Source organism: Callithrix jacchus, chromosome 13 (genome assembly GCF_049354715.1).
Source record: "Callithrix jacchus isolate 240 chromosome 13, calJac240_pri, whole genome shotgun sequence".
Lineage (NCBI taxonomy): Eukaryota > Metazoa > Chordata > Mammalia > Primates > Cebidae > Callithrix > Callithrix jacchus.
The window spans coordinates 66,647,975-66,665,306 of NC_133514.1; the positions used below are offsets into that span (position 1 = coordinate 66,647,975).

At 43.8% G+C, this 17,332-nt stretch overlaps 1 protein-coding gene across 2 annotated transcripts in view; it reads right to left on the reverse strand.

Moving 5' to 3' along the window:
- The window catches only part of NPC1 (NPC intracellular cholesterol transporter 1), a 64,126-nt gene that overhangs the window by 14,381 nt on the left and 32,413 nt on the right, over window positions 1-17,332 (reverse strand). Inside the window, exons 5-13 of one of the 2 annotated variants that reach the window (XM_035270749.3) lie at window positions 15,883-16,050; window positions 14,751-15,000; window positions 12,264-12,337; window positions 11,390-11,760; window positions 9,916-10,142; window positions 6,526-6,626; window positions 3,977-4,079; window positions 1,181-1,370; window positions 563-745 (exon numbers count right to left, since the gene is read on the reverse strand). In XM_035270749.3, coding sequence (XP_035126640.1) covers window positions 563-745; window positions 1,181-1,370; window positions 3,977-4,079; window positions 6,526-6,626; window positions 9,916-10,142; window positions 11,390-11,760; window positions 12,264-12,337; window positions 14,751-15,000; window positions 15,883-16,050 — 1,667 coding nt within the window. Of the gene's footprint in view, window positions 1-562; window positions 746-1,180; window positions 1,371-3,976; window positions 4,080-6,525; window positions 6,627-9,915; window positions 10,143-11,389; window positions 11,812-12,263; window positions 12,338-14,750; window positions 15,001-15,882; window positions 16,051-17,332 lie in introns of both variants that reach the window. The other variant, XM_035270748.3, reaches the window with a different exon arrangement.

Here is a 17,332-nt window from a genome sequence, read left to right on the forward strand (position 1 = left end):
GAATTCAGAGTATTTCTGCACCACAGAGCTAGGTACCCAGTGAGAAACTAAGGTGACTGGACCCCTGAACATCACTCTCACATGCACTGAGTCTCCGCTCAGATAGGGTCTACAGGCTGACTGAAGCCACCTTCTACAGCTGCAGGACATGTGTTAACCTTTTGCCTTTTTAGTGGCACCTTTGTGCAAAACGAATCTAACATTCTATACTATGCTGAAAATCATTTTAATAGCAGTCGTACCCAAAATATTTTCCAAAAGTATGTTAGCCCTTCTTGTACGCATGGTACTATTAAAAATGAAAAGATACTATTAAAGGACACTATTTAGAGACACAATTTAAGACAAAATTCTTACTTTATATCTACTATTTCATCAACCAAAAAGAGGGGTGAAATTCTCAGTCCTAAGATGTCCGGAGTAAGTCAAGAAGACCAGTGAGCCACACAGGGAAAGGAAGGAAAATGCCGTCACCGTCCACACTCATAAATGTGGAGCCCAGTAGCCATTCACAGACCCTGAAACTTGGAGAGCTAAGCTCCGTGAGAAGATGGAAGTATACCTGGTAGGCCTGCACCAAAATGAAGATGTTGTCCACTCCAACAGCCAGTACCAGGAACGGGATGACTTCAATCACAATGAGGGTCAAGGGGAACCCAATGTAGCTGAAGACACCCAAGGAGCAAGACACTGAGCTCAGCACGATCAGGATGCCTGCAATGCCTAGTGAGACCTTCGAATCCACCTGAGAGGGGCGACAAAGACATACCCAGATAGTTACAGTTAGTTACACAGCTGTCTGTTCCATTTATTACTAAAAGGTCCTCCATTTTACTTTACAAGGCTATATCAAACCTAGAGTTAAAAGTACAATTCTGTGTTTCGGAGAGGTTTTGTAAACTTTTCTAGGTCTTCCTGGGAAACACATGTGATGAGTTTGCATTCTTAGGTGATAGACTGGACAAATAATACTGGATTATGTGAAATAAACTTTAAGATAAACCACTAAGTTGGAACTGAAGAAAACAGATGTAGGAAACAGAAATGTTACAATTAAAACATGGAGGAATTTAAGGCAGTTTTGAACATAATGGATTAAGAATGAAGAGGCAAAAATATGACATTACACTGTGCACTGCTGTTAACCTCTAAAACACACCGCCACCCACCCCCAGCTTACCAGAAGCCTTCGACAGCTTTTGATGTGCCCCAAGGCTAGGGAAATATATAGAAACATGATGGCATAGCTAATTATGACAGTGAAGATATCACTGTTACTTTCACGATTTAGTTCATCTTCAATACTTCGTTCAGCAGTGAAGGAAATGGTCAGGTTGGAATTCTTGTAGTTTTTCACAAAATTAATAAACCTAAAAGGTAAGCAGAATGTTGTACTTTCAGTTAAAACTTAGTGACAACTAAGTAAGAAAGTTCTTCCCAACTTCCATGACACAAAGGCCATGTTTTCCGTTTTTCTTTTTTTGAGATGGAGTCTCGCCCTGTCGCCCAGGATGGATGGTGCAATCTTGGCTCATGGTAACCTCCACCTCCTGGGTTTGAGAGATTCTCCTACCTGAGTCTCCCGAGTAGCTGTGACTATAGGCATGTGCCACCATACCTGGCTAATTTTTGTATTTTTAGTAGAGACGAGGTTTTACCATGTTGGCCAGGCTGGTCTCAAACTCCTGACCTCAAGTGATCTGCCCACCTCAGCTTCCCATAGTGATTACAGGCATGAGCTATTAAGCCACTGCACCTGGCCCTGGCTCATTAAAAAATTTTTTTTTTGTACCGATGGGGTCTTTGCCATGTTGGGCAGGCTGGTCTCAAACTCCTGGCCTTGAGGCACTCCTCCTGCCTCTGCCTCCCTAATTGCCGGGATTACAGGCACCATGCCCAGCCACTGCATTAGGATCTTCTACATTGGAGTAGAAGGTAAAACACTCTCAGATTACAGCTAAGGTTCCATACATGCTGAATTTTCTACCACTTAAAGCAAGTTTAGGGCTGGGTACAGTGGTTCACGCCTGTAATTCTGGCACTTTGGGAGGCCAAGGTGGGCAAATCTGAGGTCAGGAGTTCGAGACCAGCCTGGCTGATATGGTGAAACCCCAACTCTACTAAAAATAAAAAAATTAGCTGGGCATGGTGGCAGGTGCCTGTAATCCCAGCTATTTGGGAGGCTGAGCCATAAGAATCACTTGAACCTAGGAGGCAGAGGTTGCAGTGAGCTGAGATCGTGCCACTGCACTCCAGCCTGAGTGACAGAGCAAGACTCTGTCTCAAAAAAAAAAAAAAAGGAAAAAGGAAAAAGAAATGCATTCAGTTTAAATCAAAACCACAATGAGATACTACTTCATACCCATGGAGATAGCTAGAATCACAAAGTCAGATAATATAAAGTGTTGACAAGGATACGAAGAAATTGGAAGTTTCACGCACTGCGGGTGGTGATGTAAAGTGCTACAGCTACTTTGGAAAATGGTCTGGCAGTTCTTCAAACTATTCAAGGTGGACTTACCCTATGACTCAGCAATTATACTCCCAGGTATGTACCCAAAAGAAATGAAAACTCACATCCACCCAAAAGCTTGTACTCAAGTGTTCACAGCAGCATTATTTGTAATAGCCAAAATGGAAGCAGCCCAAATGTGCATCAGTTGATAGATGCACACAATGTGGTATATCCATACAACAGAATGAAAAAATGTGATACATGCCACAACATGTTTGAACCTTGAGAACATGATGTTCAATGAAAGCCAGACGAAAATTCCACATATTATTCTAGGCACATAAAAGTCCAGAATAGGAAAATCTCCAGAGAAAGAAACTATAATAGTGGATGCCTAGGGCTGTGGAAAGGAGGATGAAAAGATGGAGGGTGTTAGTTAAAGTGTACTATTGTGGATTAATGAAAATATTCCTAAAATTGACTGTGGTGATGGCTGCACATATATGCAAATATACTAAAGCTATTGAATTGTACATTTTTTTTTCAAGTTTTCTTTTTCTCTTCTTTTTTTTAGAGACATGCCTTGCTACATTGCCTAGGCTGGTCTTGAACTCCCAGCCTCAAGTGATCCTCCCATCTGGGCCTCCCAAAGTGCGGAGATTACAAGTGTGAGCCACCATGCCCAGGCTGAACATACTTTAAGTGGGTGAACTGTATGATACATGTGTCATACATTAGTAAAACCATTTTTAAAAAGTACTGAAGGGTATAAAGCACAACTTGGCCTCCTAAGTCCTCTCTTCCCATTCTATAGAAGTCACAAACACAGTTAATTTCTCAGGTCATTTGCTTTTATTTCTAAGCATGGACAGCATAAACAATACATATTTATATAAATACACATCTTGAACCATTTATTTACATCACTGTCTTTTATGACTGCATAATATTCTACTGTATTCATTACTAAGTAAATTCAGCATGCTCTTGAGTTTTGCTGTTAGAAAACAACGAAGGCAGCTGGGTGCAGTGGCTCACGCCTGTAATCCTAGCATTTTGGGAGGCCAAGGCGGGTGGATCACCTGAGGTCAGGAGGTCAAGACCAGCCTGGGCAACATGGCAAAACCATTTCTACAAAAAGAAAACAAAAATTAGCTGGTTGGGATGGCATGCACCTGTACTCTCAGCTACTTGGGAGGCTGCAAGGTGGGAGGTTCACTTGAGCCTAGGAGGTTGAGGCTGCACTGAGCTGAGACTGAGCCACTGCACCCCAGCCGAGGCAAGAGTGAACCCTTTTTTGGCACACTTTTGCATTCCCGTGCAGGGAGAGCGGTTTAAAGCATCTGCTCAAAAGTAAATGTGTTTACAGTTTCTTCTTAGCATCATTAGTACCAAGTGAACAAAATTACGTAACTCAGATCTGCCACTTGTTAATTTAGAAAATAAAGCTTAAGTGCCTGCTGTAAGCATCTAGGTTCCCACAATGCAAGGACAGTCTGCTCACACCCATGCATGACTCACTCTTTTTCCCAGGCCTGGGCCCTCTGGAGCTTCTCTGTATCATTATAGTAGTTACTCACAGGGAAGGTAATCACAAGGGCAGTGGCGTTATTGTAGTTTTGATCTAGGAAAAAAAAATGTGACATCAAAAAGCAGATTACAAGCATGCAGAAAATTAGGCACATCCCAGAGGAAAAATCACAACACATGTAGCTGACTGATTTCTCACTGGAGCTATGGACTGTATCTCTGTGCTTTAAGAATTAAACAAGAGTTTGCTGAAATAGTTTTTATGTAGTTCAGTTAATGAATAAAAAGCATTCTTTATCTGAAGTAGGCATGGTTTCTATTCAGGAAGAGTAATTTCTTTTTTTTTTTTTTTTTTAAAGGATACAGTACAGGCATGTTAACAATTTCAAACAGAACAGAAAGGTGTTGACTGAAAATTCTCTCTTCTCCTCCTCCAACCTATATGTCATTGTCTTAGTTCTCCTCCCCCTACTGTGACCATCTGCAGGTCTTTCCAGAGCCATTCCACACACATACACAATCAAACACATAGATTCTTCCCCTTTCCCTCTTAACCACACAAATAGTAAAATACTATTCTGCACATTACATTTTAAAATTTTGTATCTTGGAGACTGCTCCGTGAAGAGTTTCCTTATTCTTTTCCTACGAATATTTTCTAGTACACTTTGACCAATCCCTCCCATTGATGAGCAGTTTTGCATTTTTTTCTATTATAAAGTTATTAAAAATAGCTTATAAATATTTTAATGTATAAAACACATACTTGTAGAATCAATTCTTCAATTCTTTTTTCTTTTTTGGGGGTGAGAGGGAGACAGGGGACAGTGTCTTGTTCTGTTGCCCAGGCTGAAGTGCAGTGGTGTGATCACAGCTCATTGCAGCCTTGACCTCCTGCCTCAGCCTTCGAGTAGCTGGGACTACAGGCATGCACCACCATTGCTGGCTAATTTTTGCATTTTATGTAGAGATGGGATTTTGTCATGTTGCCCAGGCTGGACTTGAACTACTGGGCTCAAGCGATCCTCCTGCCTTGACTTCCCAAAGCTTGCTGGGATTACAGACATGAGCCACTGCACCTGGCTAGAATCAACTCTTTAAGTGTAATCACTAATCAAAAACTGCATACATTTCTAACTTTGATAAATTCTCCCAAACTGCCTTCCAAATAAGCTGAACTATTTTTCATTCCCTCCCCCCGCCCGCCTTTTTTAGAGACAAGGTCTCACTCCATTGCCCTGGCTGGAGTGCAGTGGCACTATCATGGTTCACTGAAGTCTTGACTTCCCAGGCTCAAGCAACTCTCTGCCTCAGCCTCCCAAGTAGCTGGAACCACAGGTGTGTGCCACAATGTCCGGCTAAACTTTTCATTACTTTAGTCAAAATATTTATGGCCGGGTGTGGTGGCTCACGCCTGTAATCCCAGCACCCTGGGAGGCGGAGGTGGGTGGAGCATCTGAGGTCAGGAGTTCAAGACAAGCCTCAACAACATGGCAAAACCCTGTCTCTACTAAAAATATAAAATTAGCTGGGTGTGGTGTGGTGGCATATACCTGTAATCCCAGCTACTAGGGAGGCTGAGGCAGGAGAATTGTTCCAACCCCGGGGCAGAGGCTGTAGTGAGCCAAGATGGCACCATTGCACTCTGTCTAAAAAAAAAAAAATTTACTGGCTACTGGCTCACCTGTGATCCCAGCACTTTGGGAACAAGGTAGAGATCAAAGTCAACTGTTTCCCCTGTGGCTAGCCAGTTGCTGACACCATCCCTTTTCCACCAATTAGAAATGGTATTTTCCTCTAGGATGCACAGTAAATTTTAAATACAGATTGCAACTTCTCCCCTACCACTGAGTGAGGAGAAGAAAACCTATTTGGGTTCTTCATTGGCTGGGAAAAACCTGTTGAGCCTGTAATTTGGCTTAAGATGCCAAAGGTGTCACATGAATCATCACCTCATTTTTTTTTTTTTCCATCGACAGTCTAGCTATTGATGCCATCACCTCATTTTATCAAGTACAATTGGTTCTAAAGTGCTTCAGGAACCAGAAAAGAGCAAACTAGCTGTTCTTCATACTGTAAGAGTGTCCATCCAAATAACTAACTGAGACTGGCTTAGAAGAAAAAAAAAAAATCCATCAACTTTGTTTCTTTTTCCACATACCTCACATTTTAACTTTTCTCCTTCACAGGGATTCTTACCTGAGGTCCATGAACTCCCTCAGGGGTCTATAAATGAGCTTCAAGGGCCCATGACCTCCTTGAAGCTGAAGTTAGCAATTGCATTATTCTGGGGAAAGGTACTTACCCTTCAACAGCTTCTCAAAGGCATGTGTGATCTACAAATGGCTAATATAATCCACTTCTTTTAAATCCAAAATGAAACCCAAACCCAAAGCCAAATGAGGTACTATATTTGGAATTCAAGAGGTAGGAAATTAACTAACAAAACTGCTCAATTTATGAAATCTTCATAATTACAGCTAATGACAAAACCGAGATGACTTTACCCAATAGAAAAAGTTAAGGTTTCTCTTACTCACCATCATAGCCTCCCAACACAAGCCAGGGGAACACTGGTCCACCAAATGTACCCAGACAAGGATCATGGAGCAAACTTGTATCATTCAGAGAGGCCGGAGCCCTGCCAAGTTTAGAAAACACCTCCCCGTTAGAAAGGCCTCAAGATATCACAGAGACCTAAACATTTACAATACAAACATTTGATGAGGCCGGCTGTATTCTAAGTACAACATGGGCCCTGAGGTTTCTCACTTGAATAATACAGCTCCAGTACTCGCCTTTGGTAGCTCAGAATTACTGGGCAAGAGACAGGCAAATACTGCCCAGTGTCATCAATGGTACACGGTGCATGCTGCTATGTGGGCACAGAGGAGGGAGCAAACAGTAAAAGGTGAGACTATAGCCAAGAGGAAGAGACCGTACAGACCCAGAGCTCCGAGGATGAGGGGGATTTCACCAAAGAGAGAGGACAAGAAGGTGTCTCACACAATTACAACTGCAGGAGGAAAAAAGGAGGGAGAGAGAACAGTGAAAGGGAATGAGAGCAAGATGGTGGTTTGGCAAGTCCTGTATGCCAGGTATGGTGGCATGCCTAATCCCAGCTACACAGGAGGCTGAGGCAGAAGGATGGCTATAACCCAGGAGTTTGAGTCCAGCCTGGGCAACATAGCAAGACTCTATCTCTTAACAAACATAATTTAAATAAAAGAAGTCCTCTCCTAGGGCATGGGGTGCCACTGAGGGGGCTTCTAAAGAAGGGGGCCAGTCTGGGAAGAGCAACAGACAGACTGTGAAATAAAAGGACTCAGTGCCAGTTAAGTAGTTTGGATTTTTTATCCTGGAGGCACTGGGGAACAATGAGAGCTTTCTGGGAAAGGGATGTCATGAGCTGTTTTACAAAGCTAGCTCTCGTGGCAAAGTGGAAGAAGGTCTGGAAATGGCAAAGAAACAGGAAGCAGGCAGAACAGTAAGTAGAGAGGTTTGTGCAACGGGCCAGGCAAGAGGCGACTGGCAGTGCAGTGCAGACAGACAGACGGCCCGTGGAGAGGGAACCAGCAGTTTCAGACAGACCATCAGCTAGAACTGCTCTGGGTGCTGAAAAGCTTCTGCATATGACCCCCTCATCAGAGGGGATGGTTGATGGTGTGAGGGAGGTCAGGTGACCTGCAGTGAGCAGCCGAGTCCCTTCATCCACAGCAGGGATGTGAGGGACCATCCAGAGGCTCAGACCTGTAAAAACCCCATGAGGAAGGCGAGGGCAAGGCAAAATTCAGGGATAAAGCCTTAAATCTGAGTAACTGGTAGCTGTTACTGCCTTCAAATGACATGGGGACAGAGCAGGTCAGGGCATGGTTCCAGGCAGACCACCTGCCATTACTGCAGGACCCTCAGGTGAAAAAGTCCAGGAAAAGCTAGAGGAAGAGGAAAGGAAACAGCACTAGAGGCAGGCCTGGGGTTATGAGGACACGCACAAGCATAATAAGAAACAAGTCAGGTTCCTGCCAGGAGCCTGCCAGTCCCTCACACCAGCCTCCACACTGGTGGGAACCATGCCCGCAATGAGGAAACACAAGGCTCACGCACCTCCGCCCCTCATTTTTGTAGACTTTTATCTCACACAACAGAGTAAATGCTTTCTTCATCCAACTATAAAAATTATGTAACATTCAATGTGTTTTTTTTTCTTCAAATTACCCATGGCTCGCTTGCACCATCTACCCTGTGGAGAATGCTGGGTTAGGGTATGGAGCATAAGCTAATTGTTTTTTCATGAGTATAACTCATGTTTTTAGTGGTGACATTCTTGAAACAGAGTAACTCCTTAAAAAGTCTTATTCCAGTAACAAACAGAACTCAAGGTCAAAGTTCTTTAGAACCAGAAGTGAATGTCCTCAGCTCCTGAGATGTAGTTAGCTGATCAGTGCCCTCAAAGGCGACAAGGAATAACTTCTCTGTTCCCACGCTGAAGAAATAGCCCCTGTGGTTGCTCAACTGACTGAACAGCTGTCTAGAGCATTCAGGGAGAGCAGGCCCATCCGGCATCATGCTGCTCTTCCCCTTCCAAGAGAAGCCTAAAGATTCCCCTACAGGTCACAAGCACAGCTTCCTGGGGTGACTGTTCCCAATTATAAACACACCCTGCCCAGCTAATAAGCCTCCTAAGGGAAGGAGATACAGGGCTCTCTGATCTAAAACTGTGGGCTTACCCTGCCCTCACAGGGAGGCTGCCCCTCAAATAGCTGGGACACTACAGGGGACTGGGCTATATATTTGAGAGACAAGAAAAGGCACCAAATGCTTCTATCTTTAAATCGTGTCAGGGGTGGGATACATGAAACTGTGTCAGTGACCCAGGCAGGAGGTAAAGGGTGAGAGGCAGCTGCACTCCCCAGTCACACCCCACAAGAGCTCCCTGCTGGGGCTTTGCACTCGATGATGCTCGTTCTGCCGGGAACACTCATCCCTGTGATGGGACAGCTGTCCTCCTTTCCTCTCCCTTTGTGCACATCTCCACACTTAAGCAGTGTGCCCCGCTACGCCGTCCGGCCTTATTTGTCTCCTCACAGCACTAATCTCTAACTGGCATGATAGCATGTGCTTACGTGTTCATCATCCATCTTTCTCCATTAAGATGTAAGCTTCTGGCCATGCGCAGCAGCTCACACCTGTAATCCCAGCACTTTGGAAGGCCAAGGTGGGCGGATCACTTGAGGTCAGGAGTTCAAATCCCAGCCTGGCCAACATGGTGAAACCCCATCTCTAATAAAAATACAAAAATTAGCTGGGCATGGTGGTGCATGCCTGTAGTCCTAGCTACTCAGGAGGCTGAGGTAGGAGAATCACTTGAACCCGGGAGATGGAGATTGCAATGAGCCAAGATTAGGCCACTGCATGCCAGCCTGGGCAATAGAGTGGGACTCTGTAAGAAGAAAGAAGAAGAAGAAAGAAGAAAGAAGAAAGGAAGAAGAGAGAAAGGAAGAAGAGGAGGAGGAAGAAGAGGAAGAGGAAGAAGAGGAGGAGAGGAAGAGGAAGAAAAGAAAGAAGAGAGGAAGGAAGAAGAAGAAGAAAGGAGGAGGAGAAGAAAGAAGAAAAAAGAAGAAGGAAGTAGAAAAAAGAAAAAGGAAGGAAGAAAGAAGAAAGTAGGGAGGAGGAAGAAGAAGAAAGAAGAAAGGAAGAAAAGAAGAAAGAAGGAAGGAAGAAAGGAAGGAAGGAAGGGGAGTAGGAGGAGGAGGAATAGAGTTGGCCAGACATGATGACTCATGCCAAAAAAAGAGATGTAAGCTTCACAGGGCAACATCTTGCTCTGTTTGCTCACCTCTGGGTTATGCTCATAAAATAAGCTTAAGCCCATATACCCTAAGCCGGACACCACAAATGCTATCTACCAATGACTGTCTCTTGCCACTTACCGTACGCAGTACAGAAAGTGTGTATGGTAATCAGCGTACACAAAGAAGTCATCCCCTATCTTGTGGTCCAGCACGGAGTGGCTGTTCTGGAAGTAATTTAACACACTCATAATGGTGCAGTTCGTGTTATATGGTGAGAGAGGGGCCAAGCAGATGTCTTGAAGTGTCACAGTCTCATTGTTATAAGAGGCAGTAATGTTTTCGATGGCTATTTGTAAGTCAAGAACCTGAAAGAAGATTTTAAAAATAAGCAAACCCAGAAACACATCACGTTTCTCTCAGATCTTGACTAACCAGTATTGCCCTGAAGGGTCAGAAGACAAAGAGTATTTGGGGAAAATACTTCCTAAGATGAGGGAGAGAATTAAAGTGCAATATGGTAAGAAAACTGGTCAGGCCACAGGCTCACTCTTACAGCAAACTGGTTAGAGGCGTCCGCAGAGGTAGGAGGGAACACCATGACCAGAACAGATGTCAGCATAGGACACACAACCGTCTCCCCTCCACCCTTCTCCAGCAGTGGCCACCAAGCCAGAGGGGAGACTGTAGTGGGACTCCTGGTCTCCCTGACCCTCTAGTCAATAATAATACAAAACCTCCTGCCTTGCTCTGCACTACAGCCATTTACATATGTCCTCTATTTCCTAACAGAGAAGATGATCTTGGAGGTAAAGGACTATGCTGTTCACTTTCAGCAACAAGCTAGAAAAAGTAACAGATAGTCACTGGGGAGAGAAAAGATTCTATTCAAGTCTTGGGACCATTTTAATGCTTTCCAAGATTTCAGACTTTCTTGTAGACATGAGCAATGTTTAAAGGGAAAAACCATGTGACTGCATTCATTAAAAAAGAAGTGAGTATAGTTTATGCACAGGTACAGTCTTCCAAGGCAAGTGTGACAGGGACAATGGGAAGATTTACACACCTTTCTAGGAACAAGGGGATGGATCTCTCCCCAAATGCACCTCTCACCAAAAACAGGCTCGGTGCCCACGTTCAAGCAGTGGTAAGTTCATTACTACAGAATGGATCACGAATGGTGATCTGGCAGCTTCTTCCTCAGCCCCCAGGACAGCAGTAAGGCTTCATGTCTCTAGGTCCTTGCACATTACTTTCAGTTACCAACAGAAAACATTCACAAATTCCTAAGCTGACTTCCTCATAAATACATTCTGCCTCAATAGAGAAATGCTACTGAAGTCTTCTTTCTCTGCTCATCTCAATTTCAAGAAAAAGGCAAGATCTACTATCTGAAGTAAATACAAAAGTGAGCAATAGTAAACTTTTCATTAAGTTCAACATCATTCACTTTTTTGAAACCTAAATTAAAAGAACTTTTGTCATTATACCCTAAGATTTTCAAGATATACCATGATATTCAGCCCCAAATCCCCATCCAGCACTAGCCAACATGTAAAAGCCAGCAAACCAGAAGGTCCTCTGGAGTGACTTACCTCTTCAAACAGCACATTACCTGGTGCAATATCTGTATGTCAAGTGGAGGTCCAAAGGGCACATCGGCTCCCGAAGGGTACGGCTGATAAGTGTGTTTGTCGGTGAGGGGGGCCTGGATGATGAGCTGCTCTGTCCGGAAGAAAGGCCCAAAGTGCTGGTCAAAATACTCTTTTTCCAGGCGTGCCTGGCTGCTAGGGGCTGACCAGAGGTCAACTGGATTGGTTGTGACCCGGACAAACACCAGGCCTGAAGAACACACAGCAATGAAGACCAGTGAGAAGAAAATGACGCAGCCAGGGTTTCGGACGCAGAAAGACCCCCAGCGTGTAAACAGCTGCCTCAAGCAGCCCTCAAATGCTGCACTGACCGGGTCGCAGCAGGACACCTCTCCTGGAAGAGTGGGGGAGGAAGGTAGGGTGGAGGTTAAGAGCCAAGTCGTTCCTGAAAGTCGGAATAGGGAAAGCATTAGCTGCTATCTCGTGGCAGGTTTCAAGCCCACCTTGGGACACACACGAGACCCCTGCCTTCAGCTATCTATCTGCTCGGCAAAGCCACCCTTGTTGGCTGCCCTCAATGAGAGGTGGTCCCACATCACAGAGGAGACGCCGGCACATGAGCCTCTGAAGAGTGAGGTTCAACCCTGCCCTGCTACTCCTGTTCTTGGCCTGCTGCCTTTGCGCCTCCCCAGCTATGATTAATTCCTTGGTTCTGCTGTGCCACCCTGCCTAGATGGTAGGGCCACAAAGGCAAGAACCATGTCTGCCTTGATCGCAGCTGTATCCTAGGCACTGGCACACCACCTCACCCACTACCTCAACCCTGCTGAGGAAGCGAATGCTCTCATGATAGACTGCATCATCTGAACACTTTCATTCATGGACAAATATGCCTACCTTTGTCACTCGCGTTAACAGAAAAAGCTATATTGCTATCGATGGGAGTGTACTCGGAGACAAAATACCGCTTTCTGAAAAATAGAAGGAAGAAAATAGTATTAGTGGACTTCATCACAATGAGGTTGTTTAGGGGATATTCCTGTAATCCCATGAAATGCTTTCTTACTCCTCCTGGCCTCCTCCTCCCTAATTACTGCCTTCTTTCCCCTAAGTTCCCTTGCATTGGGTCCCTCTGCTCACCAGTCTCAGGAGAAAACTTAAGAATATATTAAAAGAACAATTAATAAAGGATAATTTCACCTTGTGGTCCCTGTTTTATTTAAAACTTTTAGGGTCTTTAAAAACACGATATTCTCCCCAGTAGCAATGAGCACTCAGATCTTTGTTTCTATACACCACTCTCCAATAAAAGGAACCAGGGCTCCTTGCAGGGCAGCGACAGGGAAAATATAAGATAAAGCTGGGGATGAGAGGCATATGTCAAAAGAATACAGGAGGCCAGGCATGGTGGCTCATGCCTGTAATCCCACCACTTGGGAGGCTGAGGCAGGCAGATAACCTGAGGTCAAGTTCAAAGCCAGCCTGACCAACATGGAGAAACCCTGTCTCTACTAAAATACAAAAGTAGCAGGGCATGGTGGCACATGCCTGTAATCCCAGCTACTTGGGAGGCTGAGGCATGAGAATTGCTTGAACCTGGGAGGTGGAGGTTACAGAGATCATGCTATTGAACTCCAGCCTGGGCAACAACAGCGAAACTCTGTCCCCAAAAAAACAGGAGCCAGCCAGGAGGCACTCCCAATGGCCCAAACTGGAAAACTTTGAGTAACAAGATAAATGACAGTGTTGGATACAACGCACAGAATTAAAAGTCCATGATGTAAATAACTGAGCAAATAAATAAGTGAGGGACAATGGATAGCTTTCTGTATAGAAGTCCAGCTAGTAAATGCAGAGGAAAACAGAAAAATCACTATTAGGCAAACACCTGAGCTGTAACTGTTGCAGACAAGACCCAACAATGAATGCTAAAATCAGAGGGTGACAGTTTGAGGAAGAATAAAACATTAGCATAGTCTCAAAGCATCTTCCTCCAAGATATTTATCAATTACAAAAGGAAAAGCAGTAACTTCACAATGTAGAAATCCAGCAGACATCACCTTAAGCAAGTGATCAAGGTTAACATCTCCAGGAAAGAGATACATCAACATCAGGGATCCCTGCCATGATGCACTGAGAAAGACAGGACATGACTTCTGTGATGTACTTGTCAGAAACACAGCACTTCAATCTTATCATGAGAAAACACCACATAATGCCAAATGGAAGAACACGCTACAAAAGACCTGACCAGTATCATCAAGAGTATCACAGCCAGAAAAGGAAAACTGAGGAACTATCTGTCACAGATTGGAGGGGACTCATAAAACACAAAAATGTAATACAAGAACCCTGAAACAGGAAAGGGCATTAGAGGAAAAGCTGGTGAAATCTGATTAAGATCTGTGGTTTAGCTAATAATATACCAATGGCATATTCATGGTTTTGATCATTGTACTGTGAGTTATGTAAGTTCCATCATCAAGGGAAAATGAGTAAAGGATATACATAAATTCTATCATTTTTGCAACTTTTTGGTTAAGTCTAAAATAATTTCCAAAATAAAAAGCAAAAAAAGCACTGTCCTAAATTAAGATGCAAATGTCTGAAAGGACTATAGTAATGCATTTAATTAGATTTTAATCAGATTGGGCTCATTTGACTCTGACTTTTTTTTTTTTTTTTTTTTTTTTTGAGGCAGAGATGCAACCTTTGCCTCCCAGGTAGCTGGGATTATAGTCGTCCACAACTACACCAGGCTAATTTTTTGTATTTTAGTAGAGATGGGGTTTCACTATGTTGGCCAAGATGATCTTGAACTCTTGACCTTGTGATCCACCCACCTCGACCTCCCAAAGTGCTGGGAGGCTGAGATGGGCAGATTACCTGAGGTCAGGAGTTCACGACCAGCCTGACCAATATGGTGAAACCCTGTCTCCACCAAAAATACAAAAATTAGCCAGGCATGGTGGTGAGTGCCTGTAATCCCAGCTAATGGGGAGGCTGAGGTACGAGAATCACTTGAACTTGGGAGGCAGAGGTTGCAGTGAGCTGAGATCGCACCATTGCACTCCAGCCTGGGCAACAAGAGCGAAATTCTGTCTCAAAAAAAACAACAAAAAAAGAATGAATGGCTAATGCACAGTGCTTTTAAATCACACATCATTTTGAATAAACTGGTAAAATTCACTTCAAATGTTTAAGTGTTAAACAGGACTTTGACAGTTTAATATAATAGCTATAGGACACAATAAGCCATGTAATGGTATTCATGCAGGTATTTGATGCCTGTTTTAAGTAACCAAGGTCTGCCAAGTGAAAGCTCAAAGTGCCAGTGGGCAATTTTGCTTTTCTTGCCCTGGATGACAAACAAAACTGCTTACCTGTAGCACCACACTGCAAAAAATGCTCCAAAAAACATAAGTAAAAATGCCATGTAGGTGATCCACATGATGACATACATGGCGTCCAAGCCAAGGATCATCCAGGGAGCGGGAGGGGGTGGGGGCTGAGGCTTGGGGCCACAGACAATAGAGCAGTCCTGGCAGCTACATGGCGCTGTAGCCTCATCCACAGACTCGTCACAGCCTTTGGTGGCATTATTCATGGGCTCCATCCCATGGACTGGAAAATCTACAGGAAAAAACTGTGTTGAGTACAAATCTCAAAAACATCAAAAATTTTCTATTATATTTAAAAACCCAAAGAAAAGCCCACTGAAATAGATACAACAACTGAAAAAAGAAAAAGAATTGGAGGTTTTAGTTCAATCAAATTATGTTTTGCTGCTTTGCCCTGTGGAATTTTAAGTTACCTCAATAAACTTGTACATAACGGTTTGTCCCTGATACAGCAATCATCCAAGTATACCACATACCAAGGTAACCCTTCAATCATGTCCAATCTCCATTCTGTGGAGCTGAGCTGACACTATAGCGAGCTCTAGAAAAGCTGCCCCCCTCCCCGATTTTAACTGCTTATTCTTTCAATTACAACAGTAATGCCTGAAGGCAATTCATTTCCTCCTCCATTCCCACTTCCAGCACCCCCTAACTTAGCCAGAACAGGGTAAATGTACCAGTTACCTCTCTTACTGGGAGAAACTCTAAAACCTAGTTACCTGAATGTGTTCATCTTCCTATTATAGATTATGATTCCTCAACTGAGATTCATTCATTTATTCATGGAGAGATAGGGCATTGCCCTCACCAAGGCTAGAGTAAAAAGGCATGATCATAACTCATTGCAGCCTTGTACTCCTGGACCCAAGCAATCCTCCTGCCTCAGCCTCCCAAATAGCTGGGACTACAGGTGTATGCCACCACACCTGGCTAATGTTTAATTATTTTGCAGAGATGGGGCCTCACTACATTGCCCAGGCTGGTCTGGAACTCCTGGCCTTAAGCAATTTCTTGCCTCAGCCTCCCCAAGCACTGGTGAGCCACTGCACCCAGCCAGTTCCTTGGCTTTAAAACAGTATTATAAACACACCAAATTTAAAATCTTTATCCCTACCTGAAAACACGGGAGTGATAGTAAAAGGTGCCTGTCCATTGTCCTTATTGAACATGTATTCAATCCAGTTGGTGGCATTACAGGCATCAACATCCTTCCCGCACAGAAGTCCCAGGGCCTTGTCATTACTTGAGGGGGCCTCCACGTCCCGGCAGGCATTGTACATTGCTAGAAGAGGAATCCCAAAGGAAAAAAGAAACAAGATGCTTGCTGTAATTCACAAGGCCTCCTGAATGGAAACACGAACTCCATATGCACCATGCTGGAATGCTGGACAGCAAACACTTAGAGCAGGAACAGAGATTCCCTTTACATTGGCTTATCACCCTGAAAATAATATGGAGGCCCAATTATGAGTAACTTAAAAGTAAAAAACAGACAGGAAAGGGAAAAGCACATATTATCACACAGTTCTCACAACAGCGTGAAGTCATATCCCCACTGTACAGAAGAGCATACTAAGGGCCCAGGAAGATGAAGCTAAGAGCCTTAGTACTTCTTCAGTTAACAAAGCTGGTTCTAGAAAACCTCTGCCAAAGGAAGCTACACAGAGAATTATGGAACTTACTTGGAAAACTGGTTTTAGGGTTATCTTCTTGGGTTTTATTTTATTACGCATAAAGACAACATACTACATAAGGATAGCATCGGTGTTTTACACCTAAGAAAATAGCTGGAATGGGTCCTGTACTGTCAATTCTCATTTACCAGTCCTTGCTTGCTAGAAACTTCCCAGGATCTTCTTTCCATAATCTTTAAGAAGATGCTTACTCATTCATTTTGTTTTACCCTCATTCTGGAAAGACAGGTTAGGTGGAGTGACAGTCATCTCCCTCAGAATTCTCAACTGATTATTCCATTGCCTTCTGGGCTCTATCATGGCTGGTAAAAAAAAAAAAATCTCCCTTTATCATTGTCTTAAGGAGATTTGTGACTTGTCTCTATTTGCTTTTAAGATATTTGTCTTTGGGCTGGGGGCAGTCACTCACGACTATAATCCCAGTACTTTGGGAGGCTCTGGTGGGTGGACTGCTTGAGCTTAGGAAGTCCAAACCAGTCTGGGCAACATGGCCAAACCCCATCTCTACAAAAAAAAAAAAAATTAGCTAGGTATGGTGGCACATGCCTGCAGTCCAAACTACATAGGAGGCTGAGATATGAGAATTGCTTGAGCCTGGGAGGCAGAGGTTGAAGTGAGCCAAGATCGCACCACTGCACTCCAGCCTGGGCGACTAAGACCCTATCAAAAAAAAAAGACAAACTAGTTTTAAAAAGAAAAATATATTTGTCTTGGGAGTTTTATAGTTTTTATTTTTTCTTCTTTTTTGAGATGGGGTCTCACTCTGTTGCCCAGGCTGGAGTACAGTGGCTCTATCTTGGCTCACTGCAACCTCCGCCTCCAGGTTCAAGAGATTTTCCCACCTCAGCCTCCTGAGTAGCTGGGATTACA